General features: G+C 38.5%; 1 protein-coding gene across 1 annotated transcript; it reads left to right on the plus strand.

Annotated features, from left to right (window-relative positions):
- Nucleotides 1–940: 940 nt before the first annotated feature.
- c8a (complement component 8, alpha polypeptide) lies at nt 941–9,130 on the plus strand. The gene is made up of 11 exons (XM_051127500.1): nt 941–1,123; nt 1,189–1,300; nt 1,479–1,626; nt 1,713–1,860; nt 2,044–2,233; nt 6,510–6,692; nt 7,051–7,291; nt 7,413–7,532; nt 7,625–7,782; nt 8,313–8,538; nt 8,954–9,130. The coding sequence occupies exons 1-11, from the start codon at nt 1,014–1,016 to the stop codon at nt 9,100–9,102; spliced, it is 1,785 nt and encodes a 594-aa protein (XP_050983457.1). The 5' UTR covers nt 941–1,013; the 3' UTR covers nt 9,103–9,130.
- The last annotated feature ends 2,228 nt before the right edge of the window (nt 9,131–11,358 follow it).

The following is an 11,358-nucleotide window of genomic DNA, read 5'->3' on the forward strand; positions in this document are numbered from 1 at the left end:
TGTAAACTGAAAACACAAAATATAATGCATAATTAAAAAAAAAAAAAAAAATCAGTACAGAAAATTCCTTCAAATTAACACAGTAGCATACATTGTGTCTTATTTAAAGCCTTTTCTTAAAGTGACACCGCTTAAAAAAATATTTTTTCAGAATTACTACTACTATTTTTTCAGAATTTTACTAGTTTTATAATTTTCAAAAATGTGTAAATGTTAAAAAATTCAATGTTGTATTTAAATATAAATGTATATTTATACTTTAACATTATTATATTTATTTTTTGTTTTACTAACAAATCTAAAGTAACGTTTCAAATCTTTTTTTTTTTTTTTTAAGTCAGATTTGAGTGATATACATGTGTATTTTATGCAGTTTTGCATTGGGATTACGTCACCGCACAATGACATCACAATGTCATTTAGCAACTTTTAGCAACAAATTGTCCTGCCTTCAGCAACTTTCCCTGAAAATTAGTCAGCAACACTGGTTTGACCAGTCTTTTACCTGATTTGCTAAATGACAGACACTGACAGGTAAATATGTATTTTGTACATTATTTATTTATTTATTAAAACCAGTGCCAGAACCACTTAGGACATAAGAATCAGAAAGAGATTTTTAAGTTAACATGCCATTTTGCATATACTGTAAGAAATATATTTCTTGTCCTCCTTTGAACTACACAATGAATTGTGTTGTGTTTTATGATTGAAGCAAATGTTGTATTAATTTTCTCCCAAGACGTTATGCACTTTTTTCCCCTATGCAGTGTGTAAAAAGTGACACAATCATTTATTTTGATTCGGTGCCAGTCATCAACCTTACTTCACAAAAAAAAAAAGCCTATTCATTTTCGTGTAAGTCATGTATTTGTTTGGAGGTGGAGCAATCTGGGCAAAAGTAACCAAGACTTTTTTCCCCCAAAAAACCCTGTCAATCATTGATAAAGCTGACAAACAGTTTGTAGACTGAACCTAAGTCTTAGATCAATCTCAAACCAACTATTTCAGCTATGTGCAGATTTGTGTTTTCTATTTGTACGTTTGGAATTCTTTTATCATGTTTCAGTCAGCATATTTCTGCCAGATTTACTGATGACGTACTACAGTCATCAATCAACAGGTAATATAAACTTAATTTTAGGAGCTTTTCATGTTGTACCATGTAACCATATTTTGTTTCGCCAGGGCTAATGCATCTTCAAGACACACCAGAGGAGTCAATACCCCTCCTCCCATTGACTGTAAACTCAAGAGCTGGACACCGTGGTCATCTTGTGATTCATGTCGAGACAGGACGGTAAAAACTCTTTAAAACTTGGTTATAGTCACATAAAATCAAAAAAAGAATCCAACAGATATAGAAATGAAAGTCTCTGTTTTTGTCTGTTGTAATGGTGCATTTGTTAATTCTGGAAAGAAAATCTTGAAAAAAAAATGTGTAAGATAGCCTTCTTCATGTTTATGATGTTTCATAGACTCGTTTCCAGTACTTGGAACGAGCGTCTCAGTTTGGTGGTGAGAAATGTGTGCACAGTCAGTGGGATCAAAAACTATGTCCAGAAGAGGGCGAGTGTCAACCACAAGAAAACCACTGTGGGGACATGTTTGCATGTGGGCCCAAAGGTTAGTATTTCTGCCTGCCTGCCTTTCTTTCTACATGTTTGTCTGTATGTATTTTTAATGGATTGCATACTGTATTGTTCTCACAGGACGCTGTATTGGACAGCAGCTCCGATGCAATGACGAAATAGACTGTTTAAATCAGAATGATGAGATTGACTGTGAAGTGCTAAACAGGAGAGAAACCAAATGTAGTGGCATGTTGACTATACCAGGAGCTGAAAAAGCCACTCAAGGGTAAGATGTAACAGACTGATACAGAAATATATTTAATTCTCTTTTTTGAGTGCTTATAATAACAAACGAATGAAATCACTAACTGACCAAATGTATTGGTTTCATATCCAGAAAAATTACTTTAACAAGTACAACATGTACTATAAATATACAAATCTTGAATCTTGAGTTTTATTCCCTCAGATATAATGCATTATCTGGCGATTTTATGAATCGTGTTCTGGACCCAACATACTTTGGAGGCTTTTGTGAATACATCTATAATGGAGAGTGGCGGAAGCTCACATATGATCCTTTCTGCGAACACCTCAGTTATGATGATGCTGAAAAATATTACCGGAAACCTCACAACTTCCTCTCATATCAAATAGTGGTATGCTCTCATATCTCTGGTACTTTAATATCACAAGAAAAGAACTTACTTGCTGCTTCCGTTCCATACATATGTGTGTTTTATTTGTTTTATATTATCCCAAGGATTTTTCAGAGGAGATGGTGCTAGTTATGTTATATGAGGCGCTGTGCTTTTGTGGTGCAAGTATTAGAAAATCATATTTTCCATAATGCAGTCTCTTAGAGTACATTCACCTGACTTTGAATTTAAGCGATTAATCACTTACAAGTGGACCTGTTCCTCATATTGCATGTCTATTTTATGGCTTCAGAAGGCTTACAATACAGGGCATGAAGAGTATGGACTACTTGCCAGGTGGTTCCTAGGGTTTAAAAGAAAAGTGTGATCAGTACTGTTCCTTTAGGAACAATTTGTAATTTAAGGACAGTGTAATTTCCTGTGTAATGGAGGCCAACTCACTCCTGTGATCTCAAGAGGCGCACTAGTGTTCTTGTTAGCACACCTACCTCCCATGCCGGAAATGCCCGTCAAGGAGAGTAGAACCAGAGGGATTACATTGGTGCCGTGACCCGGGAGTGAGATTTAAGCCAGGGATACAACAAAGCTGACGGTCCAATATCGGACAATGTCAGATGGTTTTTGAGTATTGGTAGGTGTTCCACACCATTGGCTCTAGTCAGATGCCATTAGCTATTTTTCAGCTGATTCTGCATGTTGAATCAGCAGCAGAGTTGGGCGCGAGAAAGAGAACTCCGATTGGTTATTCAGCTTAGCAAATGAGCGCACAAGAAAAAAATGGAACTGCTTTGTGTATCCCACATATTTGTATATAGGAGAGATATGTTCCCTCACACAAGAGCAGAGCGTACACACTAGATGGCCGTCAGCTGTAGTCTGTCCGGTTTGATCTAGTCCAACAAAACAGTTGACTTTCCTCAGTGCTAGCTCTTTGGCATTGTTTTGGCGTGTCCCTAACAACATGTTTGGTGTGCGAGTGTAACGGTGGCCAAACCTCACTCCCCTGATCTCAAGAGGCACACTAGCTACTGATGCCAGAGGCTGCGGTCCTTAGGTTCTAGGGGAGTAGAACCAGAGGGATTACATTGATGCCATGACCTGAATGGGAGTGAGATTTAAGACCAGGATACACCAAGCTGACGGTCAGGCAATGTCAGGTGGTTTTTGAGTGTTGGTTGGCTTTACTTTTCTCATGTTCTGCACCATTGGCTCTAGTCTGACAGCGTCAGCAGTTTTTCAGCTGATTCTGCATGTCGAATCGCCGGCGGAGGTCGTTGGCAAGAAGGAAAACTCTCTCCTCTCACGCAAGTGCAGAGCGGACACGAAAGTTGGCCACTGACAGTAGTCTGTCCGGTGTGTTCTAATGCAACTATTTTTTGCTCTGCGCTAGTTCCCTAGTCGTCGATTTGGTGTGTCCCTACCCTTAGGCAGGTGCTGTGCAAGTAACCCTTACTCCCCTGATCTCAAGAGGCGCACTAGTGACTGATGCTAGAGGCTGCAGTCTTTGGCATCCTGTTAGTGTGCCCGCCTCCCATGCCAGAAACGCCAGTTCGAATAGAAGAGACCCAGAGGGGTTACATTAGTGCCGTGACCCGGATAGGAGTGAGGTTTAAGCCTGGGACACACCAAGTTGACGGTTGGCCGTTGGGTGGTTTTTGAGTGTCTGTTGGCTTTAGCTTTCTCATTGTGTGCTGTCAGATCTTGCATGTTGAGTCAGTGGCAGAGCACGTCAGCAAGAAAGAGAACTCTGAATGAGTGAATGAGCACACAAGAAAAACAGAACTGGTAAACGCAAACCAACAGCAGACTAAGGCCATGTCCACACTAACACGTTTTCGTTTGAAAACGCATCTTTTTCTCTCCGTTTTGGCCTTCCGTCCACACTGAGGCTGCGTTTTTGGTCAAGGAAAACTGAGCTTTTTGAAAATGCTCTCCAAAGTGGATAAATTTGAAAACACCGTTTTCGTATTGCAGTGTGGACTGTGAAAACGAAGGCTTTTGAAAACGATGACGCATGTTTAGTCATGTGACGCATATTGTACCAATAGATATCTATGTTTATGCCGGTAATTGTGGCTGTTATGTGCTATTCACTTTCACAAAGCTTCTAAAGATATATTTGTACACTCTTCATATTACAGTCCTAAAAAAAAATGACAGAAAATGTACTCACAGTTGCTGTCCTGACTCCTGCAGCTAAACGTGAGGGCAGCTGCTTTTTAAATTAAACTGAGGGCGCGACATAAACGCATCAGTGAATGATAAGATATTTCCGTAAATAAAATGATCCTGCCAGGAATTGCGTGAAAACGTATTATGTCTGTTCTGTCTGTATCGTCTCTGTGAGTTTTTATGCGTGCGCAGTATGGTGAATTTAACGTTTGGAAAACGCTTGAAAACGCTAGTGTGGACAGAGAGCGTTTTAAAATGAAAACTCCATTTTCAAATGTATCCAGATTAATGTAGACGTAGCCTAAAGAGGGAATGCACAGACACTTGTTGTCATTCTTGTTACTTTTATTTTCTTTCTTTTTCCACAAGAAGAAGACCAAGGGCTGACAATGCCAATGCCATTTGCAGCTTAGCAGACATGATTAAAAAAGTGCTGCTTGCTGTATATCCACAGTTCTAGCTTCGGTTTCCCTGTTTGAATGCCGAGGTGTCAGGTGGTTTTTGAGCATTGATCAGCTTTCATTTTCTTAGTGTTTCCACAGTGTTGGCTCTAGTCGAACAGCATCAGCATGTGGTGGAGGTCGTTGGTGAGAAAGAGAATTCCGATTGGCTTTTCAGATCAGTGAATGCTTTTCAGATCAGTGAATTATCCACAAGAAGAAGACCAAGGGCTGACAATGCTAGTGCCAGTTTGCAACTTAGCAGACATAATTGAAAAAAGCTAGTGCTGCGGGCTTTGTATATCCACAGTTCTAGCTCTTCCAGTTTCCCTGTTTGAATGCCTGTTTTGCCTTGACGCAGGTGATGAGAGACAATGCCATAGTCTGCTTTCCACAGTGCTAGTGCTTTGGCATTGGTTTGGTTTGTCCGAACCCTTTGGGGGGGGTGAGTGTAACAGAGGCCAGCTGGTAGGTGCTGTGCAGGTAAACCTCAGCCTTTAGCGTCCTTGTTAGTGTGCCCACCTCGCCTGAAACGCTGGTTTGAGGAGAGTAGAACCTGAGAAGTTACACTGGTGCCGTGACCCGGATGGGAGTGAGTTTTAAGTTCAGCACACATCAAGTCAACGGTTGGCTGTCGGCCAAAGTCAGGTGGTTTTTGAGCGTCGGTTGACTTTTCTCAGTTTTCTCAGTGTGTTCTGTACCACTGGCTCTAGTCAGATACTGTCAGCTGTTTCTCAGACGATTTCGCATCTCAGATTGGCAGCGGAGCTTGTCGGTAAGAGGCCAGCTGGTAAAAGCTGTGCGAGTAACCCTCATTCCATTGATCTCAGAAGGCACACTAGCAACTAATGCCACAGGTTGCGGTCTGTAGCGTCCTTGCTGGCATGCCCACCTCCCATGCTAGAAATGCCCTATTTTTTGTAGCATAATTCTATCAGTAGTAAGTTAATAGCACATAAATCGCATTGTTTGCTGAAAATGACAATGTAGAATTTTTTGGTGCCAAACAACTTAATAGTGAAAAGACTGAATGTCTCTCTTCTTCTTACCACTGACTCTGTTGTCAAATGTTGACTGTTTCTCATTCAGAAGTCTGTACCCTAGTAAACCTGCTTATATTGGCTGCTCAAGCAATGTCATAGGCAGGGGTGTCCAATATTGCTACTGGAGGGCCAATGTCTTGCAAAGTTGAGCTCCAACCTGACCCAACACCTTGATTAGCTGGTGGTTATTTAGGACTGGTGCCAAACTCTGCAAGATAGTGGCCCTCCAGGAGCAGGACTGGACATCACTAATCAAAGGCCATCATAATTTACAGAATTCTTTGGAAGGTAGGTTTGGTTTTGCATTCTTCCTTTTGTACCAAAATCAGTTTAAATTGTATTTTTTGCACCATAACCTTGGAGGAGGAATCTATCATGACATAGCCAAACTGACTTACTTGACCAAGTCAGCTCTGGCCCTTAAGATCCTTTGCTCCAACCTTGACCAAACTCACAAGTTTGTAACCTTATAGTAATCTGGAAGAACTTTGATTAGCTTGTTCTACTAGGTTTGGAGCTAAACTCTGCAGGAAAGTGAACCCTATGTGTTTTGAGTTGAGAACCGCTGTACTAGCCTTCCAGTTGAGATGCACCCACCAACTGTGCTTTTGTCTTTGCCAGGCACAAGCGACTACTGAGGAAGCATCGGATTATTTTGAGGATGCTGTTAGTTTTCTCAAAGCAAGGCAGGTAGAAGGATCCACGAATGTTGGTGTGTCAGCAAGATTCGCTTATGTGGAAGGTGGTCTACAAATGAGTTCCAATTTCAAGTTTCTAACCAACATATCACAATATGCTAATAAGGTAAAGTAATACATTTTGCTAGTATATATTAACTCAACTCTCTTTATTGTCACCAATGAACAGTTTTGCCAAGTCTGGGAATTGTCCGTTGTAACTAAGTAAGCCATTTGTATGTTTGATTGATTGTCCTGAAAAATGTAAACATTGTGACACTGTGGCACAATCCAAAACATTGCTCTCAGTTTATTTGATCATCCCAACCAACTAGACACTGATTCAGATTTTTTTAAATGACTATTTTGTTTGATCTATAGTATTCCATGTAATTGTAAAACTATATATTCTGGATAACCACATGGAAACTGCATGAATCCAGGATTTATGTAAATTTTTTTGCATGTCCCCTTTGTATGTTTAGGACGTGGGCTTTGTCAGGCTGTCGTCAAAAGTACAAACAGCCCAGTTTAAGATGAGAAGCAGAGACTTGACTCTGGACGAGGACATGCTCTGGGCTCTGGGTGATCTGCCTGATCAGTATGACTTTGGTGCATATTCCCAGTTTTTCAATGAATATGGCACACACTATGTCACAGAGGGAACCATGGGTGGATTCCTGGAATATGTTGCTGTTGTGAACAAGAATGCCATGGAAAGAAATGGTAAGTAATATGCTATGGTAACATGTACAAGCAAAATAAAATGGACAGGGTATCAAAAATAAAACTGAACTGTATGTAACTGTATATACATTTTTTTTTTTTACCACATTCTTTTTACTAGAAATTAGCGGGTTCCAGGTGGGAACGTGTGTTGGTGCGTCTTTTGGACTGTTTTTGTCAGAAACTTCTAAACTGACAAACAAATGGAAATCGTGTGGAAAACTTGACATAAAGGGAGAAAGTATGTAACTTGGAGCGCCATGCATTTTCATTTCTTCTTTTGGTTTTATACTTTTTAAACAAAACATTTTATTGTTATTTCATTTTCAACAGCTGGCACTCAGTCAAACAGTGCTATTGAGGATATACTTGGCTTTGTGAAGGGTGGGCACACCGGCTCCAGCGCTGGAAGTTTTCGTATCAGAGATGCCAAAAGTTACCAGGACTGGGGAAAGAGTCTCAAATATAACCCTGCGCTAATTGATTTTGAGGTGCATTTGCCTTTCTAACTTAATAAATTGTTCATGTTGTTTCATACTTTAGCCATTTTACTTTTGATAGAGTGATAATTAACAGTAAGCAGTGTTGTACTTGGATGAGAGATTCAAAATATGAGGTATTGTATACTTAAACCCGTTAAAAATGACTCGATTGTAATGCTTTACTCTTTCCTTTTTGTAGTGTTTAAAATATTTTATTTAAAAGTAATTAATGGATTAATTAACAGATAAAATCTATGCAATAAATGCGTTAATGTGGTTTGATCTTTGGCTGACCAATCAGCAGAAAGGGACTTATATCCCTGCCCACTTGTAGAAATCGAACATTCAAGCTTTTTATTCATTTTTCTACCAATATTTCTTTCAATATTAAATAAAAAACGAGTGAATGAATGATACACGGATTGAAAGGCATTGTGCATACTTAATTTTTGCTTCACATTTACATGAAAACCCAGCTACTGATATTCTATTTATTGTTATTTCTTTGTGTTTTAATGGTCATTGCGGTTCTATCGTAGGTTCTACCGATATACGAGCTGGTGCGTTTAAGCACAGCAGCCGAGCAGTTTCGTACAAAGTTGCCTCATCTGAAGATGGCATGGGAAGAGTACATGCAGAACTTCAATCCGTGTCGCTGCGCCGCCTGTATGAATAACGGCATTCAAGTGCTCTCCAGGACAGACTGCAGCTGTATATGTAAAAATGGTTACACGGGTCAGGCCTGTGAGGAGACTGAAAGAAAAGGTAATGTACTTAAATAAAATATAATTTTTACTTTAGAAATGTATGTGGTTTGAGTATTGCCAGTACGCCAGACGAGACAAGGGATGCGACACTCAATTATAAATAAACATATAGTATCTTTATGTGTTTATTTAGAATAAAGCAGAGGCTGTCAGTCACACCTTTTGTTGTGTCAAATGTGATAAATGTGATTGTTACTAGTCACATATAGAATACAGGCTTGACTTCAGTTGCATGTTTACAGAGTATTCAAGCCTCCCAAACACTGACAATGTGAGCATTGCCTACTAATGGTGTAATGATTTCACAAGTTCGTGTTTATAGAGTATTTTACAACAGCTTTAAATGTACTAGATAATGTATGTTATACAAGGCCTTTGCAGAGCACAGTTTCTAAGGTTTTTCCATCTGACAGGTCCTGCACATGGAGTCTGGAGCTGCTGGAGCTCCTGGTCCTCATGTCTGTCTGGAAGAAAGACACGAAAACGAGAATGCAACAACCCACCGCCGAAAGATGGTGGTCTGGCTTGTCAAGGAAGCAGCAATCAGAAGAAAAATTGCTAAAATTCCAATAAATCATGTTGTAATACCACTTCTGCCTGCTTAAAATATTGGTTTTGTCGTTGATATTATTTTTTGTTGTTGTTGTTTTTTCAAAACAAACATAAATTTTAATTGATGTTTTGGATTTACCTTAACCAGCTAATGTTGTTTAATTTTGATAATATATATATATACACACACACACACATATATATATATATTTAATGACGGAATTTCGAGACCCGGCTTGTGGTCCTTTCCCGTTCTTGTTCCTCTTAATTTATTCACTGTCTCTCTGTCCTATCAACATCAAGGCAGTTAGATAAAGCACAAAAAATGAAGGTGCTTCACGATGCCATAGAAGTTCAATAAAGAACCTTTAAAGGGGTCATCGGATGCCCATTTTCCACAAGTTGATATGATTCTTTAGGGTCTTAATAAAAAGTCTCTAATATACTTTGATTAAAAATTCTCAATGGTTTTGTAAAACAACGCCCTTTTTACCTTGCCAAAATGAGCTCTGCAAAAATCATCTCATTCTTAGGGATTGTTCCTTTAAATGCAAATGAGCTCTGCTCACCCCGCCCCTCTCTTCTCTCTGTGGAAACTTCCTAACTACCACATTATAAGGAAAGGCGATTGCAAAGATTCATAAAAAAACTCACTTCTGCTGTAAGTGAAGCTGGATCACGAATGATTCACGCGAACATTGACAATATATGTAGATTGGGAGGCGTATTACATTCACAAACGAATGTAATCCACTGCATCTTCAGCGGCTCAGATTTTGGGAGTAAGTGACGACCACATCCAGCAACTCAACACCTCAATCGCTCAATCTGAGAAATTCTTGTCTAACTTACATCCTTGCTTCGGCATGGAAACAAGGAAAGTTACTGGACTATGACAGCTGATCTGAGGTAAGAGCTCATGTCAATCAACTATCGTGGGAGCGGCCTCTGTGGGTGCGCTGTCAGATCTGAGAACGGCTCGATTTAAAAAAGGGGATATTATTTTTACAGATTAATTAAAAAACACTTCATGGATTTGTATCATTATAGGGTAGATTTGTACATACACTGCCAACACACATTAATGTTCAAACAACATGAAAAAGTGAAGTTTGCATCCGATGACCCCTTTAACATCTGTAGAACCTTTCTGTTCTTCAAATTATAAAAATGTAAGAAAATAATTGGTTCCTTAAAGAATCTTTGACTGAATGATTCTTTGTGGAGCCAAAAATTGTTCTTCTACAGCATCGCTGTGAAGAACCTTTTAAAGCACCTTTATTTTTAAGAGTGTAGATATAACTTTAAAAATAAGAAATAATAAATTTTAAGGAAAAGTTTGCCTAAAAATGTCTTGTGATTGATTGTAATGTGACTGAGATTTTAAAGCAAAAAAAAAAAAGATTTTCAAAGAACTGAAATGTCTTACGTTCCTCATATATTCAGCTGGAATACAGCAAATAAACTGTATTGACTTGGTACTGCTGTTTTTTGTCCTTTTTGTAGCTTGAGAGCCCCAGTTCTTTCTTAACCTAACTAGTTGTAAAAAAGCACATTAATGGGCTTTTTTTTTTTAACCTGTAATTCTGGGCTTCCGTAAATTCAAACATTCATAGAACGCAGATGACTTTAGTTAAAGGATAGTTAAGCATCAAGACTGTGTTTAATTTTGTTTAAATGTAAGAAGGATAATAAATTAATTCAAGTTTGTCCAAACCACTGACTGGTACAGTGTTGGCTTTATATTATCTAGTTGTTGTTAAGAATCATACACTGTAAAAACTAATAAAAAAAACACAATTTGTTGAGTCAGCTTAAAATAATTTGCTACCCTGCTGCCTTAAACTTTTAAGCTGATTCAGCTTAAATATCTAAGTTGTCACTTAGTATAATTTAACATTTAAAATTGACTTAAAACTTTTTTTTGAGTTGACTGAACTTAAAATTTTAAGGCAGCCAGGTTACAAATTATTTTAAGTTGACTCAACAAATTGATTTTTACAGTGTACAGTAAACATTTTTAAATAATAAGAAACAGAGCAGAATATTGGTTGTAAACACATTAGAAATAGTTGTAATGGCATTAACTGGACAGATCTTGCAAAAGACGGTGAATTATATTGTGTGTATTGATAAAGAGCATGAAAATGCAACAGATGGATTAAATGATTTATGAATATATGTAGCTTTTGACAGCTACACAAACAACTTTGGGAAGTGAAATTGGCTCTGTGCCTTATGTGAGTTACACAGGACTGGCAGTTGA

The sequence above is a fragment of the Labeo rohita genome, chromosome 2 (genome assembly GCF_022985175.1).
Source record: "Labeo rohita strain BAU-BD-2019 chromosome 2, IGBB_LRoh.1.0, whole genome shotgun sequence".
Classification (NCBI taxonomy): domain Eukaryota; kingdom Metazoa; phylum Chordata; class Actinopteri; order Cypriniformes; family Cyprinidae; genus Labeo; species Labeo rohita.